General features: G+C 45.9%; 1 protein-coding gene across 1 annotated transcript in view; it reads left to right on the plus strand.

The window, feature by feature from the left end:
- Vps35l (VPS35 endosomal protein sorting factor like) overlaps nt 1-25,086 on the plus strand; it is a 56,757-nt gene that overhangs the window by 22,221 nt on the left and 9,450 nt on the right. The window contains exons 13-26 of the mRNA XM_042666757.1: nt 28-105; nt 561-683; nt 4,837-4,883; nt 5,604-5,715; nt 6,462-6,578; nt 9,114-9,167; nt 11,005-11,085; nt 12,722-12,784; nt 13,738-13,823; nt 15,905-15,985; nt 17,304-17,367; nt 20,047-20,145; nt 21,759-21,836; nt 23,126-23,240. Coding sequence (XP_042522691.1) covers nt 28-105; nt 561-683; nt 4,837-4,883; nt 5,604-5,715; nt 6,462-6,578; nt 9,114-9,167; nt 11,005-11,085; nt 12,722-12,784; nt 13,738-13,823; nt 15,905-15,985; nt 17,304-17,367; nt 20,047-20,145; nt 21,759-21,836; nt 23,126-23,240 — 1,198 coding nt within the window. The remainder of the gene's footprint in view (nt 1-27; nt 106-560; nt 684-4,836; nt 4,884-5,603; nt 5,716-6,461; nt 6,579-9,113; nt 9,168-11,004; nt 11,086-12,721; nt 12,785-13,737; nt 13,824-15,904; nt 15,986-17,303; nt 17,368-20,046; nt 20,146-21,758; nt 21,837-23,125; nt 23,241-25,086) is intronic.

The following is a 25,086-nucleotide window of genomic DNA, read 5'->3' on the forward strand; positions in this document are numbered from 1 at the left end:
GGCTAACTTTTGTCTGCTTGGCTGCAGGTGGGCATGGAAGTGGCCCCGCACCTCAAGGAGAGCCTCAATAAGAACTTCTTTGACTTCTTGCTTACGTTTAAACAGGTACGAGAATGATGTTTAGCGGCTTGTTGAAGAAACGTACACAATCGTAAATTTATAAAACCCAGAGGGTATTCCTTGCCAAGAGCCTTGTTGCCTGTTCAATGTGCAAATGCTGGAGAACAAATAACACCGGCAGAGTGTGTGGAGTCTCAAAGCAGAGAAGGTTGCACGCGTGTATGTGAACAGGAGGCCACTCCTGTGGCTAGCCTTTCTTCCTGGCATCTGCAGGCTCCCTCGTACAAATTGCCATGGCATCTCAGCCTGGTAGCACGGAAGATGTTTTGTTTTATTGTTTCAACTAAAAAAAACATTTTTTTTTTGTAGTTGGGGAGGGAAAAAATCAGATGAGAAACCAGGCTGTTTCCATTGGAGTTTTCCTTGGCACTTCCGAGTTGCTTGTGCTGTGAGTTACACACTTTTGGCTCCTTTTCTGAGTGTTCTTTGATCTCCTTTAGATCCATGGAGACTCAGTCCAGAACCAGCTGGTGCTCCAGGGAGTGGAGCTCCCATCCTACCTCCCCCTGTACTCGCCCGCCATGGACTGGATCTTCCAGTGTGTCTCCTACCATGCCCCTGAGGTAACTGCCTGTCCTGTGTGCCTGCCTGGTGATGTCTCAGCATCCTTTCCACAGCCACTGTGATAGCAGGGACCTGATTCTGTGCTAAATGCTTTGCATGGATTATCTTGTTTAATGGCTTTGGGAGGTGGCTGCCTAGAGAGGTCAGAATGCTGTGTGAGGTCACACAGCTGGGAAGTAGTAGTGACTGGACATTAACTCATAGACTCTGACTCTGAGGCCGGTGAACGTTGTTTGAAAATGTATTTAGTCTTTAGCATGGTCTGGGCCACACGTTGTCCCTACTTCCTGGGAAGAGGGATCATGAACTTGAGGGCAGCCCTTGCATTCCACCAGGTGACTTATTCATGGTGCCAGGATTGGGGAATTGAAGAGGAGGGTGCTCTTTTCCTTCTCACTTTAGTGAAAGGCAGAATCAGATGAGAACCAGCAGGCACACAGGCCTCTTCCTTCTATTCTGAGCTCAGGCCCCAGTGGATGGCTGGGGCTGAGAATAGCACCTGCTGGGGAGCCCAGCTCTGGGAAACCATTCTTGAACTGGCCCAAGAGATTTAAAAATTGGGTCACTTGAGTAACAATGCTGGTTCCTGGGCCCATGAAAGAGGGCCTCGAATTGCCATGATGAGAATGCAGAACTGCTGATGTCAGTACGGAGTGTGGTGAAGATACAGGGGACAGTTGGTGCTTGAAGCTTTTGATGATGGCTGAGATGATGCAACTGGGTACTAGAGCTGTGTGTGTCCTTGACAAGCTGGGCCTCCACAGAAGGGATTGGAAAGTGTAGCTGCAGCTGTTGGTAGTAACCAGCGCAGGCCTGTGAGGGAGAGGAAGGAGGAATTCCTTTATTGGTGAATATTTGATATATAAAGCTCTAAATTGATCCAGACATTGATGGCTTATAACTGTAATCCTAGGTACTCAGGAGACAGATCTGATCTCATAGTTTAAAAACCAGCTGCTGGGATGGGGCGGGGGTGGGGGTCTGGGAAGTTGGCTCAGTGGTAGAGTGCCTCACATGCATGAGGCCCTGGGTTTGATTACTCAGCACCACATAAGCAGAAAAAAGCTGGAAGTAGCACTGTGGCTCAAGTGGTAGGGTGCTAGCCTTGAGCTGAAGAGCTGAGAGACAGTGCCCATGCCCCACGACCAACTTAAAAAAAAAAAGACCAGCTGGGGTAGAACAGTCCATTAGATTTTTATTTCCAGTTAACCACATAAAGCCAGAAGTGGAGCTGTGGCTCAAGTAATAAAATACTTGAGCAAAAATGTTCAGGAATAGCACACACACATACACACACACACACATACAATTGAAATTGAAGTTCACTGCCTGTTATGGTGTATGCCTGTATGCCTGTAATCTATTTAGTTAGGTGGAAGCAGGAAGACATTGAGTTCAAGGCCAGCTCCAGCAAAGTAACTTAATGCCTGTTAGCTGGGGTAGAACAGTCCATTAGATTTTTATATCCAGTTAATACTTGAGCAAAAATGTTCAGGAATAGCACACACACACACACACACACACACACACACACACACACACACACACACACACACACACACACACACACACACACACACACACACACACACACACACACGAAATTGAAATTCACTGCCTGTATGGTGGAACATACCTGAAATCTGTTTAGTTAGGTGGAAGCAGGAAGACATTGAGTTCAAGGCCAGCTCCAGCAAAGTAACTTAATGCCTGTTAGCTGAGGGCTTAGACATTGTAAGACAGGATCAGGCTAACTACTTTCTGTTAAGTTTCCTTTCTGAGTCACAAAGGATCATACCTGAAATCTGTTTAGTTAGGTGGAAGCAGGAAGACATTGAGTTCAAGGCCAGCTCCAGCAAAGTAACTTAATGCCTGTTAGCTGGGGTAGAACAGTCCATTAGATTTTTATATCCAGTTAATACTTGAGCAAAAATGTTCAGGAATAACACACACACACACACACACACACACACACACACACACACACACACACACACACACACACACACACACACACACACACACACACACACACACACACACACACACACACACACACACGAAATTGAAATTCACTGCCTGTATGGTGGAACATACCTGAAATCTGTTTAGTTAGGTGGAAGCAGGAAGACATTGAGTTCAAGGCCAGCTCCAGCAAAGTAACTTAATGCCTGTTAGCTGGGGTAGAACAGTCCATTAGATTTTTATATCCAGTTAATACTTGAGCAAAAATGTTCAGGAATAGCACACACACACACACACACACACACACACACACACACACACACACACACACACACACACACACACACACACACACACACGAAATTGAAATTCACTGCCTGTATGGTGGAACATACCTGAAATCTGTTTAGTTAGGTGGAAGCAGGAAGACATTGAGTTCAAGGCCAGCTCCAGCAAAGTAACTTAATGCCTGTTAGCTGAGGGCTTAGACATTGTAAGACAGGATCAGGCTAACTACTTTCTGTTAAGTTTCCTTTCTGAGTCACAAAGGATCATACCTGAAATCTGTTTAGTTAGGTGGAAGCAGGAAGACATTGAGTTCAAGGCCAGCTCCAGCAAAGTAACTTAATGCCTGTTAGCTGAGGGCTTAGACATTGTAAGACAGGATCAGGCTAACTACTTTCTGTTAAGTTTCCTTTCTGAGTCACAAAGGAGAAACCAAGGGAGAGCAATGGAAACTCACTCTCTCTCTTTTAATGCCAGGGAAATAGATTTTCTCTTTATTCACGTTAAACTATTTTATTTCCTGAGATTGGAACATATTTGGACTGGAGAAAGGATATGAGTTAGTTCTCAAGATGCATTTCTGATTTAGCCTGGCCTTTTACATTTCTGCTTCACTTAGGAAAATAAGGAGGAAAAGATGATACGCATATCATTTCATTCTCTTTTATGAAGTAGAATTTGCAAACAGTGATGGAAGGTTATTTTATAAAAGCACAAGTACACATTTCCTAGCAATCTGGAGTTTATCTCACTTCAGAAAACAGGAATGTGGAATATGACCCTGGTTGGCTGTCACCTGAGTTGCTTGAGCTGTACCAGGGATGAAGAGAGAGCCAGTGAGGGAAGATTGGATTATACCATGGCAGACTTCAAGGTCAGGTTCAGACACTGACTCAGGAAGTGGGAAGCCAAGTGTGTTCTATGGGCCTGACTTTTCCAGGCCTCCCTGCCTCTGTGATGTGAATGAGGACCAAGTCTCTTGACGTGGGGCCTGTGCCCTGGGAGTCACAGGGCCAAGCACTAGTGTGCTAATGCTATCTTAGGCTTGACCTTGCCTGTACATTTCAAAACCTTCCCCAAACCACTATGCTAAAGGTTGCTTCATACACTGATTTTTTATTTATTTTTACAAAACAGGAGCTCTTCTGAAGGCACATAGCTGTCTGAAGACAGCTCTAAAGCCGTAAACAGAATTCTAGCAAGTAAACCATGTACTTCCTTTGGGGATAACAAATAGTGGAAAATACCAGAAGAGGACATGTGGGAAAAACTGGTTCTTGGGGCTGGCTGCTCAGCTTCCCAGTTTCCCAGCTGCCTTTGCAGGCCTTGTGAGCGAAGCCTGTTTCTGTCCATAAGTGCACAGTGGGAGAGCAGAGCTCCTGCCTTGTGGGTGGGTGGGAGGTAAGAACATGGGGGTGGGGCTTCTCAGGTGGCCCTGAGCTCCAGCCTTGTAGTTGTTGATTGAATTTCTGAACAAACTATAGGCACCATGGGAAGCAGGTCAAAGGAAAGGTGAGGACAAAGTATTTTTCCTTCCTGGTTCATACCCTGTAGCCAGGAGATCCTGGTTGTGTAGCGGACCTAGCTTGGTGTGTCCTCTGCTTGTATGTGTGGGGTCAGTGCTGGGCTGAGGTTTGACCTTGGGAGCTATCGAGGCTATCTGGGAAAGCCTTGTGCGTCTGACACTAGGCCCTGGCCTTACTCCATTCCATCAGAAGCCACCGTGTGAAGTCTTCATGCCTTTCCTTCCCCACTGTCACTGCCCTCACTGATGGCTGCACATGCCACAGTGTGGGTACTGTGCTTGAAATCCCTTAGGATGTTTTCTTTTTCAGATCTCCAAGCTGATGCTTTTCCTGTTAAACTTTTTTTTTTTTTTTTAATTCCTGTTAAACTTTCTAGGCTCTGCTGACTGAGATGATGGAGAGATGTAAGAAGTTAGGAAACAAGTAAGTACTTGGTGATTCATACAGCCTGGGTTGATAGCATGTGTGAGAATGCACAGGCCAGCAACGTAGTCCAGAGGGTTAGAGCTGGAGTCTGGGTGCCTGGCTCAGATCCCAGCTCCATTCTGCCTTGCCCCTGGGGCCTTGACCTCTTTGTGCCTCAGTCTCCCTGTCTGTAAATTGGGATGATAATTACAGTCCTTTCCTCATGCTTTATTAAGTGGTAGGGCCAGGATGAACTTGACCCTCCTCCTGGCATGGGGACACCCTCTTCTCTTCTTTTGGTGGCAGATGTGAACACAGCCATGAACAGGTGATATTTTCCCCAGGGTCCCCTGTGTCTGGAACTTAAGATCACTCTGGGTGGGTATTTATGGCAGGGATCAATATTGCTAATGTTTGGTTTTATTAGCCCATCAGCATATTTACGGCTCACTGCTGTTTAAATGGATTGAAGTGCTTGCTGATTTAACTGTCTCTCTGTCCATCCATCAATCATCCGTCCATCCATCCATTTATCTATTCAGTTAATTCAACATTGATCAAATTCTGATATGCACAAAACACCACAGTAGTCTCTAGAGATTCCATTCCTTTCTTCTACCAGTCTTTTTTTTCCCCTTCTTTTAAACCTTGGCCACTCCAGACCTGTCTGTCATCCTCAGGTTAGAGTACATTATCCTCAGGGGAAAGTGGGCTGATGGGGATGTTCGTGTTTTTCAGTGCCTTGCTGTTGAACTCTGTGATGTCAGCCTTCCGCGCCGAGTTCATCGCAGCCAGGTCTGTGGATTTCATTGGCATGATTAAAGAGTGCGACGAGTCTGGTTTCCCCAAGGTAGGCTCCTCACCTAACGCAGCAGGGCTGATAGCAGTGCTGAGCTGATCGCTGTCTGGGCAGAGTCCCTGTTGGGGCCAGTGTAGGTGGATGGGACACAGATTTGAATTGCTGAGTGAACTCCGAGTCTGTCCCATGAGCTCACTACAGAGTACTGAAGATGGACCAAGGTCTTACGTCTTCAAAAATATTTCTTTACTCATTAGGGCAAAGTTTTCTCCACTAGATTGTTGCAGCCCCTAAATTTTACCAACTTTTTTTTTACCTGTTGTTTGTGCTGTACTGGAGCTTGAACTCAGGGCCTGGGTACTGTTCCTGAGATTTTTTTCTCATGGCTGCTCACTTGAGCCACAGCTTTACTTCTGGCTTTTTGGTGGTTAATTGGAGGTAAGAGTCTTACAGACTTTCTTGCCTCGGCTGGCTTAGAACCTTAGCCTTCAGATCTCAGCCTCCTGAGTAAGATTGCGGGCATGAGCTACCAGTGTCTGGCCTATTCTAATACCTTTACAACCTCAGGGCTTTTGCATGCTAAGCAAGTGCTCTACCATTGGGCTATGCCTCTAACCCTGGAGTCAGTTCTATGTTTTAGCTGCTGAGTGTAGCTCCAGTGGGTCTGAAGTAGGACTTCCCAAAGAAGTATTTGAGAATTTTGTGAGACACATTGAATGTTACAGCCTTCTTTTTTTAAAACCTCTGTTAGTTTGAATCAAACTCTTTGGTAACATAAAGGTTTGGTATTTTCTTAGCATCTCCTTTTTCGATCGTTGGGGTTAAACTTGGCCTTGGCTGATCCACCTGAGAGTGATCGACTCCAAATTCTCAATGAAGCCTGGAAGGTCATTACTAAGTTGAAGAATCCACAGGTGAGTGAGTGGCCACTTACACCTTAGGGCAGCTGCTTTTTGTCAAGCTATGCAATGCATACTTAGTCTTGTTTTTCTCTTAAGTGATCTTTTAGCTGTTCAAATTCTTAGTTTTTTATAAAAAGTAATAGTGGTCAGCTGTAGACTGAAGTAATCTAGGAGGAAGTATATTTAAACTCAGAACACTTAAGAACTTTGTACAACAAACCCTTTTGTGAGGAAGTGGTGCTGTGGCTCAAGTGGTAGAGCACTAGTCTTGAGCTGAAGAGCTGAGGGACAGTGCTCAGGCCCAGAGTTCAAGCCCCACAACCGACCAAAAAAAAAAAAAAAGACTCTCAAACCCTTTTGTGCACTAATAAATAAAATTACAAAATGTTTATCATTTACAAACATGTTGTGGTAAACTGATCTCATTCTTGAGGATTGGAGATATACTGGAAGGTAAAATGACAAATGTTTGACACTTTAAAAGACCTATGACTCTCCAGGGCTGGACAATGTCCAGCCAATGGCTGCATAAGGCCTGTGAAACCACTTTGTACCTGACGAGACAGACATACGCATGTGCTTCTGGTCAGCTACCTTAGCCATGCCCGTGTGGATCATTTTGTGTGGCCTGTGAATGATGTTAGATATGTGCAAAAGACCTTAGCAGAGAAAAAGGGCATTCAGACTGCAAATCTAGAGAATTCTATTTTGGAAACATTGATCGAGTAGGATATTCCTAAGCTGAAGACAGCAGTTGAGGCAGTAATAAGCATATGGGAATTCCAGCCCTTGAATGGGGCCACTTCTGTTTTGTTGACCAGGTGTAGGAAGTCGGGGTGACAGATGATATTGTCAGTTACTGATCTGCATGTAGTGGCCATATGATAGGTTGCAGGTTTGGCTTCCTGGCTTACCATCCTCTTGTCTACAGGCCAGCAACTGATGCCTTGAGGGCCACAGGAGCAGCTGGACAGAGCTCACTGCTCTGCCCTGTCATCCCCCGGCCGGTGGCGAGTGACTATGGAAGACTAGACAAGCATGTAGTCCTGCACTTGCTGTAACTGTAAAAAACAATGTGACAGTTTAGAAAACTAAGAGCTTCCTTAGAAAATCATCCACCAAGGCATCACTTAGGAAATGGTCATTAGGCAGCAGCTCTTCAGCTTTGTTCATCTGACCATAGCTGCCCAAAGGTCAGGGCCTGTGCTCTAGCATGAGGTGCTGGTTCACAGGATGCAGAGGGTTCTCGCCACCCCAAGCAAAGCAGCAAACATGAGGAATGCATACATCACTGAGTGTAGTGTTGTCATCCCATGACCTGTGCAGGCACCTTGCTGTGAGCAGCTTTGTGTCAGTAAACCTCCTCAGGGTCGAGGACTTGTGGGGGATCCTGCACTTGTGCTTAGAGCAGCCTGCACCAGGGTGCCTTCACCTGCCTCATGAAGCTTATCTGCCTCCCATTGGGTTAGACCTAGGTGTGATCCTGGCTCATCCTGTGCCCATCAATAGTCCTTTCCTTCTGTGCAGTGGTACAGCCAAGACCCCCATGGGGTACCTCTAAACACATGGACCCGTTTGCTTCCTGCTCCTACCCCCCTTTACTAAAGCTTCATTTTATACCTTAGGCCGAGTATGAGATTAAGAATGACACCCAAGTTAGAATACCATAATATGTCTGGAATTTTCTCTTTACCATCCTCAGAGCTTGGTTGGCAGTGGGTAACTGCACTGTAGCTGCTCTCCTCTTCTTTGCCTTCTGGCGTAAGAGTAGAGGCCACACAGCTGTGTGCCTCATGACTGCTCTGCCTCCTCTGGGTTCCCGGCCCAAGCAACCTGGCTCATTGTCATTGTCACTCTTCACTGTTTTCTTAGGCTTTTTATACATACTGTATACATACATCACCCATACAGAACAAATGCTTTATTTTTTTTTCTGAAGGCAGCAAGCTTAATCTTTCTCTAAACTTGCAGAAAGCACTTTTTTTGTGCCAGGGCTTCATACTCTTGCTTGGTGGATTTCTTTTTCTTTTTGCATTTGTCATTGAATTGTTTCTGTGTGCACCTATCCTAGGGCTTGAATTCAGGGTCTGGGTGCTGTCCCTGAGCTTTTTTGCTCAAGGCTAGTACTCTACCACTTGAGATACATCTCCACTTTTTTGCTGGTTATTGGAGATGGAGTCTCACAGATGTATCTGCTTGGGCTGGTCAGATCTCAGCCTCCTGCTAGCTAGGATTACAAACAGCCACAAAAACATGTTTAAGTAGCCTTGACTGTTTCAGTAGCTGCCCTGTTGTTTCTTGGCTAAGGTATGGCAGGGCTTCTCCGTTGCGTGCACGGAGCTGTTCAGGTTCACATCCTGGCGTGAGGTGTATGGAATGGCCGACTGACTTGCTTTTCCTATTAATGTTCTGCCCCCTCTGTATTGGGGAAGAACTCTGCTTCTCTTTTTTGTCATCACCCAGGAACCAATTTGTCTATGGCAAACTTTGCCACAGGCTAAACCACATTGTGCTAGCTGTAAAGATACCTTTATGTTTTCTTTGCAGGACTACATTAACTGTGCTGAAGTGTGGGTGGAGTACACCTGCAAGCATTTCACAGTACGTATGGCTATGGGTAGTTTTTAAAATTGTATTTCTTCATGTTCCTAAATAGCAGATCAAGGTGTGTTTTGTCATGGTAAACTGAGAATATCCCATAATTTGTAAATGTTTCCTCTGTATTTAGTGTGATTGCGTGCTGATTATTGTATACTTTAACAGGAGTGTTCATAGGACATGTCAGTTTGGGCAACCCTGCATTACACGAAATTCAGCAATGCTTAGAATCTGAAGTACATTGTGAATTTCCGTCCCAAGTATAGAAAGCAGCATTTGGCAAACAGATTAGATTTGCATGTGATTTTTTTTTTTTTTTTCCCCTGTGTATATACGTCTTTCCCAAGGAATAGACTACAACCACACTATGGGAACCACAGGATTATCAATGAGTAGCGACTTTAGAAGTGGGTAGAAGTAGGTTCAGATACTGTTAGCAGTTGTTTATTCTAATCAGCATTAAAAATTGTAGTTTACTGGGAGAGAACATGGGAAGGGGTGACATTATCCAAAAAGAAATGTACTCATTACCTGACTTATATAACTGCAACCTTTCTGTATGTCACCTTTATAATACCAATAAAAAAGTTAAAATTTACATAGGCCAGGCACAGTGGCTCACATTTTTAATCTCAGCTACATGCGAGAGGCAGAGTTCAGAGGATTGCAGTTTTGAGGATATACTGGGGGTTGAGTGGGGAAGACTTAGCAAGACCTTATCTCAAAACACCAAGCTGGAGATGGTGGTATAGACCTGTAATTTCAGCTCTGTGGGTGGAGGTAGGAGTATGGATAAAAGCACAAGACCCTATCTGGAACACAACTAAACTGTGTTGGGAGCATGGCTCAAGTAGTAGAGCAATTGTACACACACACACACACACACACACACACACACACACACGGCTCAAGTAGTAGAGCAAACACACACACACACATATACACACACACACGGCTCAAGTAGTAGAGCAAACACACACACACACACACACACACACCCCTAATCCCCTGTGTGATGGTATTAAGAGCTGGGCCCACAAGCAGCTGCCTAGATGCACACTGCTGACAGAATAGCGGCCAATAGCTGCTTGGCCTGATTTGTGCCAACTCTTAGTTAGCTGTCCCAGGACACCAGCGAAGTAGAGTAAAGCCTGTGAGAGATGGCAATAGAACTCCCTTGAATGGAATCAGTGCCTTGTGCTGAAAGCCCAGAGGTGCTTGTTGGCCCCTCACCCTGACAGGACATAGTAAGCCAGCACGTCCTCACTAGACACAGTCAATCCCCGTCTCCATATGGGATAGCCCAGACTCCAGAACCGTGAGAAGAAACTTCTGTTGTTCTAAGCCACCCAGCTCATGGTATTTTGTTTTAGCATGACTGCCTTCCAAGAAACCGCTTATACATAGTGAGATTTGAATCTCCTAATCTTCCAGTCACAAAGTACTGTTTGAATGACTTGCCTTGCCAGCTATGGAACAGTAGGCTGGATCAGGACTGTAGATGGCCAGCTGGTACACGTGACAGAAGTGAGCCAGCTCTCGAGGCTGTGCTTTCCCCACAGTGGGTGCTGCTCTTGACATAGGTGGTTAGAAAGCTTCATGGCCTTCTTTGCCACCAGTCAAGAGAGCCCTGGGGCCTTGAGCACATGTAGAGTTCAGGAGTGTGTTGGAGCAGACACTGGCCATTTTTGGGGCAGGGGTCTAGACCAGGTGATTTAAATATTTGAATATGTTTCCTGGGAGATATTTGGTGTATTTCGAACACAGTGCTTTCCCCCAGGAGATAAGCAGTGATTGCTGTTAGTGTCTAAAACAGGTATGATATATTCTCTCCACGTAGAAACGTGAGGTGAACACGGTGTTGGCTGATGTCATCAAGCACATGACCCCAGACCGAGCATTTGAGGACTCCTACCCTCAGGTAACAGCTTGTATGTCACCTGCAGCACACTGGGGGCTCTGTCTGTCCTGTGTTCTGTGCAGTTGGGTGGGGCAGACTATAAGGCCAGACCACCCTGGGTTTGAGCCCTAGTGCCTCATATCCTTGCTGTGCCATGGCTCTCAGTTACCTGAACTTGCACTTCCATTTTGTTGCTGGAAAATGTGGCTGGGGGGTGGGGGATCTTGGCCCTCCCCTCAAAGTCATCATGGGCATTGAGTGAGGTGACTTGTGAGGCACACATTGTGTGACATGTGGCAGATGTCACCAGTTAGGCGACTGTGCCTTTCAGTTAACTTAATTTGGAAATGATTTAGACTTAGAGGAAAATGGAAAGAGCTCAGAGAATTCCCATTATGCTTGACCTGGGTTCACTACTTGTAAACATCTTGCACATTTGCTTTATTTGTTCATGTGTAAAGTGTATATGTGAATGTGAGCACAACATGTACAGAGTTACATGTGAGCAGTGTTACTTGAACCATTTGACAGTGAGTACCCCATCCATCATGCCACGCCTTTGTTTGTAAAGAACTTAATGTTCTAGGTAGGAGGACTAGCATCCCCAGTCCCTCACAGCCCTGCCCGGTGACCTAACGACCTCCTGCTCAGCTCTGCTTCTGGAGTGAGCGCCTTTAACACCCCAAAACCTGGGGATTAATCCAAAGCAGAGCAGTGCATTCGGCAGAAACATCTAAAATGTGTATATTTGGGTAAAGAAGATATGGCAGTTCAGCTTCCAGCATCTTTGTAGGTTTGAAATTACTTGAAAATAAAAGTTTTAAGAAATGGATAAGAGCCTGGTGCTGGTGACTCACACCTACAATCCTAACTACTCAGGAGGCTGAGATCTGAAGATTGCAGTTCAAAGTCAGCTCAGGCAGGAAAGTCCGTGAGACTCTTCTAACTCCAATAAATTACCCAAAAAAGCATAGTGCTGTGGCTCAAGTGATAGAGCACTCACCTTGAGCAAAAGAAGCTCAGCGATAGCATCCAGGCCCAGAGTTCAAGCCTCGGGACTGGCAAAAAAGAAAAAGGAAGAAAAAAAAGAAGGGTGATGAGTGGATCCCCATTGCCGCGCATACAGCTACTGGCACCTTTGGTGGAGCTCGGTGGTGAGGAGGTTGGTGTGGTTTGTGTGGTGCGTAATCCTAGCTTTACCCCACTGGTGGTCTCTCTGCAGATCCTCCCCCTGAAGTAGTGAAGAAACCCTAGGGCTGTAAGGGGCTAGTGTCAGGGTCAGCCGACTGCTATCCCAGCCCCACCCATTTCCCTTTCTGGTACACCAGCAGCATGGCTGCTGTGGTTGTTGTGGACTGTGGGCTCTTTATAGTGTCCCTGCCTGAACAGCAACAATGGCTGCAGTCAGTTAATGGAGAGCTTTCTAAGGGCAGGAGTGGGCCATCTGTTTTCCTCACCCAGGTGCTGCCCAGAGTTCCCCTGTGTAGTTGCTTCTGGACTGAAGTAGGACGTGTGGGGAAGGCAGGACCTGGCTGACCCTGCCCCTTCCTCCAGCAGTCTATGCCTACCTGTTGGGAAGGAATCTCCATTGTGAAGGAGGGCTGCCTTTTTTAAATCTCCCAGTTTTATTAAAAGTGTTTTCTGCTTTGTTTTACAGCTTCAGTCAATAATCAAGAAAGTTATTGCCCATTTCCATGACTTCTCGGTTCTGTTCTCTGTGGTAAGTGATCCTTGGCTGTCTTTGCAAGTCTCTATTCTATTTCTCAGTAAGGTTTTCAACATCCCCCTGGCCGTAAGAATTCCTCATCATTCCTTTCGTAAAGCAGTTAAATCAATGAATTAATTCTGTCCTAACAGTCTAAGCAGCATTTGGAAAAATAACACACATCAATTGAAAAGAGAAGCGCTCTCTGCTTTCTTCATTTGCTGGGCACTAGTGACTTAAGCCTACAATTCTGGCTACTCAGGAGGCTGAGATCTGAGGATCACAGTTCAAAGCCAGCCCAGACAGGAAAGTCTATGAGACTTGTATCTCCAACAGCAAAAAAGCCATAAGTGGAGCTGGTGTTTGTTGGTTACATAGCAGTGGGATGTGCACACCTGCTGGGTGCCATACAGCTTTCCAGTCCTGAGATTGAACTAGACACCTTCCTCCCCAGTTCCCGTGCACACTAGTTTCCTTTCACATGGTATACTGCTTGTGGTCCTTTCTGGAATGTGGGGGTCACAGGTACTTCAGAGCTCATGCTTTGTGGATTTTACAATGTCTGTATTTATATAATGAGATGTTTCATTACACTAGAGTGGACCCAAGTATAAACACAAAATTGGTTACTGCTTTATGTGTATGTGGCCTGGAGCACTTCGGTATAGTGTCTTAATAATCATGTGTCTAAAGCCAAGTTTTGTGGTGTGAAACTTTCCAATCCTGGCATGTGTTGATGCCAACACAGTTGTAGACTTTAGGGCATTTTCGAGTGAGAGTTTCAAGTGAGGGAAGCTTAACCTGAAATAGTTTAAAAGCCCAAGGGAGTCCTGAACACTTTCCCTGCCCTTCTCCTTTCCCCCCTTCCCTCCTTCCCTCTTTCCCTTCTTCCCTTCCTCCCTCCTTCCCTTCCTTTGTCTCTCCCTTCTTTGTGCCAATGGCATGTAGGCTGGCTTCTTTATTTCTAGGAAAAATTTCTGCCATTTCTGGACATGTTCCAGAAAGAGAGTGTGCGGGTAGAGGTCTGCAAGTCCATCATGGAAGCCTTTATCAAGTGAGTGTCTCTGGAAAATTTGTTGTTAAATCATATTGCGTGTGTACATCTCATACCTAAGACACTATAAGGAGGCAGGTGCTGGTAGCTCATACCTATAATCCTAGCTTCTTGTGATGTAGAATTTGGGAGGATCACAGTTGGAAGACAGCCTGGGCAAAAAGTTCTTGAGATTTCATCTCAACCAGTAAAAAGTGGGTATAGCAGTGCACTGCTGTCATCCAGCTAAGCAGGAAACATAAGGGAATGTGGTTCAGGCTGGCCTGGGCAAGAAGTGGGAATTCAGTCTCAAAAATAACTACAGCAAAAAGTGTTGGAGGCATGGCTTAAGTGGGAGTGTGCCAGCTGTGAGTAAAAGCTGAATTGAGAGCAGAAGCTAAGTTCAAGCCCCAGTACCGGCAGTAAATAAACCAACAAAGTGAAAACTGGGTATTGTGTAAGTCTGCCATCAGCATTACAGAGTTATTTAAAACAACTTTGCCTTCCAGTAATGAGACCAATGGAAGGATAAAAATAGGATTCAAAGCCGGGCGCCGGTAGTGCATGCCTGTAATCCTAGTTACTCAGGAGGCTGAGATCTGAGGATTGTGGTTCAAAGCCAGCCTGAGCAGGAAAGTCCATGAGACTCTTATCTCCAATAAACGACTAGAAAACCGGAAGTGGCACTGTGGCTCCAGCGGTAGAGTGCTTGCCTTGAGCTGAAGAGTGCAGGGACAGTGCCCAAGCCCAGAGTTCAAGCCCCATGACTGACCAAAAAAAAAAAAAATTAGGGGCTGGGAAGGTGGCTCAGTGGTAGGTAGAGTGCTTGCCTTGCATGCTCGAGGCCCTGAGTTCGATTCCTCAGCACCACATAAGCAAAAAGAAAAAAACCGGAAGTGGCGCTGTGGCTCAAGTGGTAGAGCGCTAGCCTTGAGCTGAAGAGCTGAGGGACAGGGCCCAGGCCCAGAGTTCAGGCCCACAACCGGACCCAAAAAAAAAAAAAATTAGGATTCAAGTGGTAATATATATAAGATATAGAAAATGAAGCAAATGTATGGGTAATAAGAGAAAAGGAAAGCAAGGGGTACTGACAGTATGTGGACCAGCAGAAAACTCTTTGTAAAAATTGCATATTGAGGGCTGGGAAGTTGGCTCAGTGGTAGAGTGCTTGCCTTGCTTGCATGAGGCCCTGGGTTTGATTCCTCAGCACCACATAAGCTGAAAAAGCCAGAAGTGGTGCTGTGGCTCAAGTGGTAGAGCACTAGCCTTGAGCTGAAGTGCTGAGGGACAGCGCCCAGGCCCAGAGTTCAGGCCCCATGACGGACAAAAACAAAACAAAACAAAAATTGCATATTGAGTTTTTAAATATATTAGACATTATTGTATAGTCAGTTTACCTGTGATTTCATGTGGGTTCTATTTAGGACAAGGTAGAATTTACAGAATGAAAATTTCTTTATGTTGGAAAATGAGGTTTGATCTTGCACAACTATGTTGTAAGCTTTTCTTATCTTTCTGTTGGGTGGAGAGCCTTTTTTCTGCCAAGGGCCATTTAGATATTTATAACATCATTCTTGGGCCATGCAAAATGATCAATACAGGCAAACAGCCGAGGGTAGCTGACAAGCACATGGGATGCATATGTGTTCATTCTGTCACGTGCCAGGCCTTCTGCAGGCCTTCCATGGTTCCTGGGCTAGGTGTAAAAATTACTATCATTCATATGCCTAGAGAAAATGCCCCTACTTTACTCAGGTGGAGTTGTTATGGAAGTTGGCCATTTCGTTTTACTGGGAAGGACAAGCTACTGTTTGCCTGGCACGTAGCACGTTCCAGGTCAGGTGGTGGGTATCTTAGCCGTTCAGCATTGAAGCAGGTTTGCCTTCTGCAGGGCCTAGCACATGTAGCTATGCTCTAGCTTTGCAGCTAGGGGGTGCTACCACGTATGTAGGAGAGCAGCTTATTCTTAAAGAAGACTGAAGAGGAAACCTAGACCTCCAGTCATTGCTGGTGAACTGAGCCACACCCAGTGTTAGCCTGCTGGTCTGCAGCTTCTAAGTCACTGGCTCATCCCTATTATCATTGTCTCTCCTGTTTCCCAGGCATCAGCAGGAACCCACCAAGGACCCCGTCATCCTGAATGCCTTGTTGCACATTTGCAAGACTATGCATGACTCTGTGAAGTAAGTCACGCTTTGGCTAGGGGTTCAGAACCACCTCAGGGTGTCTTAGGGAATGGCTGCCAGAAGCTTCCCCTGGGTAGTTTTCTTGACCATTAAGACTTGGTAATGAGGATATTCCAGCCCTGGAAAATCAAGTGCTAAGGGCAACCTTCCTGAGAAAATGAGATGGCAAATGTGCCAGCTAGGGATTTCTGCAGGAGAAAGGCTGGTTTCACCCAAGAGAGCTCAGTGTGTGGAGCGGGAGACAGGATAATGGTGAGCTCACTCATCCAGCAAGGCAGCCTGTTCACTTTATCTCATTATTAGCCACGTCATGAAAATCCAGATGAAGCTGCTGACGCTTCCTACTGGAGGGCTCTGAGAGAGAATGAGGGCTCACGTCTGTCCGCAGCCCTTCTCTTTCAGTCAGAGGCACAGTTATCACCACTTTGTAGTTCTGGTGTGGTTTTTCTTTTTGGTTGTTGTTTAATAACACATTTTTCCATTCGACTAGATTTAAGATAATTCTTGCTTATATGTGGCTATTTTGGTTTCCAAAAGAATTTTTAAGCACAACAGCTTGACTTACTGGAAAATGTTAAGAAAAATCTTTTGGAACTTCAGCATCAAGAAGATACATTCCTGTTCTTTTTTCCTTTTTTTCTTCTTTTTTAATTTTAGAATTAAATTCATGAATAATTACAAAAATCAAACTTGAAGCATATTATTCTCCCTGAGAGTGAGAGGTTCTTTTTTTTGTGTGTGTGTGTATGTGTGCCAGTATTGGGGCTTGAACTCAGAGCCTAAGTGCTGTCCCTTAGCATTTTGCTCAAGGTCAGCACTTACCACTTGAGCCATAGCTCCACTTACGGCTTTTTGCCAGTTAATTGGAGATAAGAGTCTCAACGGACTTTCCTACCCGGGCTAGCTTCAGATAATGATCCCAGATCTTAGCCTCCTGAATAGCTAGGATTACAGGCATGAGCCACTGGCGCCCAGCAAGATTTGTTTTAAAAATAATATAATGTCAACGTTTTGTCTAAAATGCAGGATTTGCCATTATGCCTTGCTGCCTATAATCCTGAGAAAGTTACCTTCCCTTCTCCTATTAGTAAGCCTAGCTTGAGAATGGCATCTTTGAAGGTGAGAAGGAAGCCTCCATAATTTTTTTTTCTCATTTTGACTACAGATTTTTTATCCAAATGCCCAGCCTGTTGGAAAGCTTTTGAAATCTAGACAACACAGACTTATCAGTTAAACTGCTTGCCTCTTGGGTTTTTCTCTTCAGAAACACTTGTGTGTTGCCTCTGTGTTAATTATGCACAATTATTGATTCTAGCGCACTCACTCTTGAAGACGAGAAGAGAACGCTGGCCCATCTGATTAATGGATTTATAAAAATGGTAAGTTCAGGGGTAGACGTTGTAGGGCGCCTGGAGATGTGATGTCATTGTTTACGTGTCTCCTACTGCGGTTCATTTTTACTGAGATATGATGAAATTAGAAAACATCTTCCATTAGCTAGGACTCCCGCAGGGTCAGAGAGAGCCAAGGCAAGCTGGCTTCAGGAGAGATACAAGAGGGGCTGTCACAGGCGGGGAGAAGTACTATGCATGAAACCTTGGAGCGGCTGGACTTGGGGCCTCTGTCCTGTCATCAGGACCCTCTGTTGGTGTTGTCTTTGGCTCCAGCTCCCTACCCTGCTCTGCTTGCCTCTCTTTTGGAGACATTCACGCTCTCCATCCTCTTTGCTAAGGCCTTGATTTCCACCCTCCGCTCTATAGTTCAGAAAAGTCCTAAAGTTGAGTTTCTTTGTTTTAACTTGGGTTGAGGTCCCAACACACTGATTAGCCAAGAGACATGTACTGCTGGAGATGTGGAGCACAGTGAGAAAGGGGTCGCTCTCTGCGATGGCTGGTGACCATCCATGACAGTAGACACGGGTATCTAGTTCTCTGTTGGTTTCACTCCCCTTGGAGTGTGGTGGCTTTGGGTCACTGCTGTAAGCCAATTCTTATGGGTCTGCAAGTTTGCTAAGTAGCCAGGTGGCTCCAGCAGGTGTCAACTGCACATAGCAAAGAGTGCGCTGAGGGCTAAGACAACCTCACTCACTTCCTCAGGCATGTGCTGGCTGTGTGTTGGGTGTCTCTGTACAAGCTCTTCTCATCATTGGGTGGTCTCTCTCAGTTGTGCTGTCTTACACAGTGTTGGCTTCTCGACCTGAGGGCATACACCTTAGCTTCAAGGCCTTCGAAGGCCAAGGCTTAGAAATTACCCAGTGAGGTAGGTGGGGTGGTGCATGACTGTAGTCCCAGCACCTTGGGAGGGCGAGACAGAATGGCAAGTTTGAGGCCAGCCTGGGCTACATAGCAATACTATTTTTTAAAAAAATTTTAATTATAAAAGAAATGAGCTGGTGCTGGTGGCTCACACCTCTAATCCTACCTACTCAGGAGGGTAAGATGTGAGGATCATGGGTCAAAGCCAGCCAAGGCTTTGAAGAGTCCATGAGACTTATCCCCAATTAATCACCAGAAAACAAAGTGGAGCTGTTGCTCAAGTGGTAGAGCGCTAACCTTGAGTGAAAAAGCTCAGGGACAGCGCCCAGGCCTGAGTTCAAGCCCCATGACCAACTGAAAACAAAAAGAGAGGAAAGAAAATGAAGCTCTGCTATATTCAACTCCATGTTGTTGGTGAAAGCAAGGCACAAGGCTAGACTGGATAGAGGGGAGGGGAAGAGACGCCGCCTCTTGACTGGAGGAAGTTAGAGAGCCCTTGGGAAAAGACAGCAAAAGCAGGGGGGAATATTGTGGCCCTTGGAAGCATCCTAAACACCGACTGACCCCAATGTCTGGGTTCTTTTGTATGTGATGAGGCATTGCTATGTTGCTCAGGCTGGCCTTGAGCTTGTGGGCTCAAGAAATCCTCCTGCCTCAGCTTCCCTGCTAGCTGGAACTATAGATATACACTGACACACCTAGCTTGGTGTGCCCTCTACTTGTGCATGTGCTCATGTGCTGGTACTGGGGCTTGAACTCAAGGCCTCACACTCTCACTTTCCTCCCCCCCCCCAATCCAACTGGGGCTCTAACCACTTGAGCCATGCCTCCACTTCAAGATTTTTGCTTGCTAGCTGGAGATAGAGTCTTGGATTTGTCTTCTCAGATTGGCTTCAAACCATGATCCTCAAATCTCAGCTGCCTGAGTACTTAGGATTTTAGGTGTAACTCACCAGCACTTGGCTATGTCTTCTATTTTAATGGAAATGTCTGAACCCAAACAGAATGGACCCAAAACCATGAGACCTCTTGGCTATAACCTTGAAATTGTCACTTGTTCAACACCAAGGGCTGAAGAAACTGTCCACCTGGTTCTGTCAGTTGTGTTGAAGATAGAGACATAGCCTTCCATTCCCGTGTGGGAAAGGCACCTGTGGGTTTGACCAGTGCCTGTCCCATGAGCTTTTCTATACAGTACCCTGCCAGGGGTATTCATTCTATTACAGCTTTCTCTGGAAGTCACCATGTTACTAGGAAAAGTGTTGGAGGAAACAAGAGACCCCATAGCCATAGTGGAAATGGTCAAGCTAAGCCTTGTTGGGCGAAAGGATGAATGGAGCAGTGGATCTCCTGCCATCCAGCTGTTCTTATTTGCAGGAAAGAGGAGAGGGGGACTTTTATGGCAGAGAAACTTCGATCTGCATCTGTGGCTCTGACAGCTACTACTGAGCTGCCCAGATTGGGTCTCCATTAGGAGGCAGAAAGGTGTGGTCCAAGTTAGGGGAACCCTCAGATCAGTGGCTCCCAGGGTCCAACCTTATGTCCTGTGAAAAGTCCATGATTAATAAACAAAATTCCCTCATTTCCTTTTCCATGTCTGTCCTCCTAAGCCTGGAAGCTCCTTTCTTGTGTGAGCTTCTATTAGGTACCCTTGACTCTAGTGGTCTTACCCATTAAGCTGAGCCAGTAACATGACACGGGGTGAAGTGCGTACAGCCTGTCTACTGAGAGAAGTGTGTGTGTATTTGTGTATGTGTGTGTTCATGTTCTTGCTAACGACACCATTCCCTGCCTTGATCCTAGGTTTCCTTTGGCCGTGATTTTGAGCAGCAGATAAGTTTCTACGTTGAGTCCAGGTCAATGTTTTGTAATCTGGAGCCTGTTCTTGTACACTTGATCCACGTAAGGTTTTCATTCTCTCCATTAATGCTTTCTGTCTGTCTGCCCGTCCCCCCACCAGTGGTTGACTTGTGTCTGCCACCTCAGCTCACCCCTAACTTACATGCCCAGTTTCTCATGGGTTAATAAGATCGGTGCTTTGTATTTTCTTCTTTCTGCATGCCAAAGAATTAAGTGCCTTACACCGAATACGTGGTCTTTACGCCAAAAGAATTAGTAACAGTGCTGTTATGAGGTTAGGTTCAGAAAGCTTTAGTGTTCATGGCCTAACAGCTTGGTAAAAGTAATACACATTGAAAAAGTAATATATATCAACTGTAAGAAAACCCTTTTTATTCCTTTTTTTATTTTCTTGGTACTGGGGCCTGGGCCCTGTCCCTTAGCTCTTTTGCTCAAGGCTGGCTCTTTACCACTTGAGCCACAGCTCTAGTTCTGCTTTTTTTTTGGTCATGGGGCTTGAACTCTGGGCCTAGGTGCTGTCCCTCAGCTCTTCAGCTCCAGGCTAGTGCTCTACCACTTGAGCCACAGCACCACATCTGGTTTTTTGATGTTTTTTTTATTGAAGATAAGAGTCTCACGGACTTTTCCTGCCCAGGCTGGCTTTGAACCGCCATCCTCAGATTTCAGATTCCTGAGTAGCTAGGATTACAGGTGTGAGCCACCAGCACCCAACTTACTCCATTCTTAAGTATAATTACTTGCTAATAAAGTGTGTACACTTGGTGGGCACTGTATTATTGCCCAACCTTGGAAGCAGATCACACACTGATGGCTTATTTCTATTTCACACTCATTGCCTTTGCATAGTTCACTTTTTGCATGACCCTGTTCTGGAGATGCACACACGATGCAGTAGCAAGGGACCAAAAGAGGCCAGGGTGCATGGGGGTGAGCTGTCACAGCTAGAAGTCACCTTAGTACAACTAAAATGTAGAGACTATCTGTAAAATGGGGGTAGGTAACAAGTACCAAGCTGGAGGGCTAGAAGAATCAAAAGAAGCCAGGTGCCGGTGGCTCACGCCCATAATACTAGCTAACTCAGGAAGCTGAGATCTGAGGATCATGGTTCAAAGCCAGCCTGGGCAGGGAAATCCATGAGACTCTTATCTCCAATAAACTACTCAGAAAACCGGAAGTGGTGCTGTGGTTCAAGTGGTAGAGCGCTTGCCTTGAGCTGAAGAGCTGAAGGACAGTGCCCAGGCCCAGAGTTCAAGCCCCATGACCTGACCAAAAAAAAAAAGAATCAAATGAGCTAGTGAATATAGCTAAAATAACATTGCTAAATGGTATACCCTTAGATTTGGAAGCTTCTCTTAAGCTTAGAACGTTGGATTTGTGGAAGTGCCTCAAGTGAACCCTGGATGCTCGTTAAACCAGAAAACAGTCATTTGTGGTGCTGATGGGTGGCCCAGCTCACTGAGGGGCTGCTTTTTGTTCTACCCTCTGGCACATGTGTGCAAGACAAGATCTTGTGTGGGCCTGCTGATCCCTTTGGTATTTTGGGGTCTGTTGCTAACCAGCCTTATTTGGTTGATGCATGTGTACTTCGGGTCCTGCCCACTCTGTGATCAGCTCTCATTTCATGACCATTTCTGTTTTATTTCTTAACAAATCAGAGTGTGAACCGCTTGGCAATGGAAACGAGGAAAGTAATGAGGGGAAATCATTCCAGAAAGACGGCTGCCTTTGTCCGGGTGCGTGCAAAAGATAAGGATGCTCCTCCCGAGGGTTGCTTGTTTGCAGATTGTTAACTTGCTGTTTTGAGAGGAGGATAAGTGTATGTCAGCATTAGGGTGCTTTATGGCTTTGTCCTGATTTTTCAGATTAAAATTTCCGTAGTTATCTGTGGGTAGATCAGTTTTTGTGTTATTTTTTTTTAAAAAAGTGATCAAAGGCACCTCAATTTTCATACAGATAGGGCCTCTCCAGTTCCCAGATCCAGTCGAAAATCTGATGTGTGCACCAGCCTGATACCACATATGGAAAACTCTACACTGTAGAACTTGGTCTCCTGCTCAGAGTTATTAAAAAGACTGTGTAGGGCTGGGAAGGTGGCTCAGTGGTAGAGCACTTGCCTTGCATGCTCGAGGCCCTGGGTTCGATTCCTCAGCACCACATAAGCAAAAAGAAAAAAGCCAGAAGTGGCGCTGTGGCTCAAGTGGTAGAGCACTAACCTTGAGCTGAAGAGCTGAGGGACAGCGCCCAGGCCCAGAGTTCAGGCACCACGACCGGACCCCCCAAAAAAAAAAAAGACTGTGTAAAATTGGCACTTTCATAAAGTGCATATGAAACAAAAATGAATTTTGTGTTTAGACTGGGGTCCCATTCTAAGACATCTCTTTATATACGCAGATATTCCAGTATCCAAGATCTGAAGCACTTCTGGTCTCAAGCAGCATTTCAGATAAACTGGATGTGTTTTGAGGAGATGGTTGAGAAATGGATTTGCATTTTCATAAGCCACTTGAATCTAACTTTTTTGTTTTGGTGGTATTGGGGTTTGAACTAATGGCCTCACACTATAAGCTGGCTCTCTACCACTTGAGCCATGCTTCCAGCCCTTTTTTGCTTTAATTTTTTTAGGTAAGGTCATGCTTTTTTACCCAGGGCTGGCTTGGGACCTCTGTGCTCCTACCTCTGCCTCCTGCAAAGCTGGGATTATAGGCATGTACCACTATATCCAACTCTCCCATTTGTTTTGATATGTTTTTAGTTCTATAAGGAATTGGCTTTAAGTGTTTCTTCTGCATTTGCCAACATTAGGTGATGTCCTGTAGCGATGGGTGAAGAATTACTTTGCCTGTACCACACTCCCCTACCCACCTTCCCAAAGATTTTTGGACAGATGAGAGGAAAGATGGAAAAAATAGAGTAATTCGAGAGAAAAAGTAGGATTAAGTGTTTTTACTTGGAAGCATGTATAGGGTGAGCACGGGAACACCGAGCATCTCTGTGACTTGCTGACCACATGATTCCTTCCCAGGCCTGTGTTGCCTACTGCTTCATCACCATCCCCTCCCTGGGTGGCATCTTCACACGCCTCAATCTCTACCTGCATTCTGGTCAGGTTGCCTTGGCCAACCAGTGCCTCTCCCAAGGTAAGCCATGGTTCTCTGTGGAGAAGGACTCAGCTACGTATGTGTGCATGTGGGTGTGCATGTGCATGTACAGAGAGGTATTTTGAAAAGAGGGAAGAGAGATTCTGTCAAGGAAGAAAGAAGCCAGATGTGGCTGGGTGCTGGTGACTCATGCTTGTAATCAGGAGGCTGAAATCTGAGAGCAAAGTTCAAAGCCAGCCCAGGCAGGAAATACACACACACACACACAAATCTGGAAGTAGAGCCATGGCTCAAGTGGTAGACCTTTAGCCAAGGGTAAAAACCAAGCTCCGGGACAGCACCCAGGCTCTGAGTTCAAGCCCCAGGACCGGCACCAAAAAAAAGGAAAAAAGATGTAGATGTGGTGTTGCAAACTTATATTCCCAGGTGTACTTGGGAGGCAGTGGCAGGCTGATCTTGAGTTAAGAGGGCAGTCTGGGCAAGGGAGTGAGAGACTCCTAGCTCAGATACAAAATACAAAAAGACTGGGGTCAAGTAGTAGAGTGCCTGCCTAGCGTGTGAGAGACCCTGGGTTCAATCCTAACACGACAGAAAAAAGGGAGGAAGAAGAAAGACAAAAGTGGTGAGTGAATACAGAGGCAGCACATTTAGAGACAGGTCATGGTGCCTGCAGAGTTTCCTGTGCAGGTAGCCCCGGTGGAGGATGCCAGAGCACGTGGAGTTGGACTGCTTGGCCACTACAGAGTCATATATGTGTCTCAGGTCTATGTGTGTGAGACCCAAGAGACCCCCATGGGGAACCTGATGTGTGCATAATAGATGCCCAGCTTTCTGTTCTGGATGAGACAAACAGTGTGGGAGCTTAAGAGTCAGGCCCAGACTGCCAGTGGGATGAGTGAGGGGGGAAGGAGACAGCCACATGGTGTGTGGTATGCACAGTAGTGGGCTGTGGTGGCTGGGTTCCTCTCTGGTCCTGCCTGTGACCATATTTCCACCACTTACATACTGGGCGTGTATAGTACAGGCTGTCACGATGTGGGTATAACTGTTGGAGTCCTGGAGCCCCACGTGAGATGGATGGGCGTCTTCAGTGGTGGTCTTTCTGTGACCCCACCTTTTGAGTTATGCTGGGGTTAGCTTCACCCTTCCCACCATTGTCTTGATGGATCCTCTGTCTTCCCGTCTGGCTCACCCTTGCTTTAAGTTACTGCTGGGAGGGGAATGTGGTTGCACTTCACGTTTAAAAATGTATCTGATGAATTTTACTCCAGTCTAAGTGCTGTGGTGCAAAACCCTAAAAGCCTATTGTTCTGAGAGCCACACACAGCAGTTGTTGGCCAAATAAATAATGCATTCAATTATTAAGAATGGCTAAATATAAATGAAATGAGCCTGTGGAAACGGCTGCTTCTGTCCACGTCCCAGCATCCTGTTTCAGCTGGCTATGGAGCATCCATTGTCCTTCCCAAGTTCAGTTCCGGCCTTCACAGTATCTTCTTCATCGGGCTTTACTGTATCTTCTTCATTGTGGCTTTGCCTGGCCGGGCCCAGCCTAAGAAATAAACTCTTGAACCCCAGATGGCCAATAGGGGTGCTGATGGAGGATCAGTGCAAGAAGCCAATCCCCAGTCCTGGCCTTTTGTGCAGCTGTTGCTGCGCATGTACCCATCTGCTGGCATGTGCTGAGCTGTGCACGCCCACCACTCCAGAACTCCTAGGGAAGTGAAGGACATACAGATCAGTTGTTGGTTCAAATGCTTCTACCTAGAAGTGCCTGTTTGTCTTCCTTTAGCATTAGATAATGTCCTGTCCTCAAGTTGAGGGAGCTTTATGGAAGATGATTATAGGACCCAGCAAGAGCAGATTCTTTTGGCCTTCATTTTAA

This window comes from Dipodomys spectabilis, unplaced genomic scaffold, assembly GCF_019054845.1.
Source record: "Dipodomys spectabilis isolate Male_0828 unplaced genomic scaffold, ASM1905484v1 ptg000366l, whole genome shotgun sequence".
Classification (NCBI taxonomy): domain Eukaryota; kingdom Metazoa; phylum Chordata; class Mammalia; order Rodentia; family Heteromyidae; genus Dipodomys; species Dipodomys spectabilis.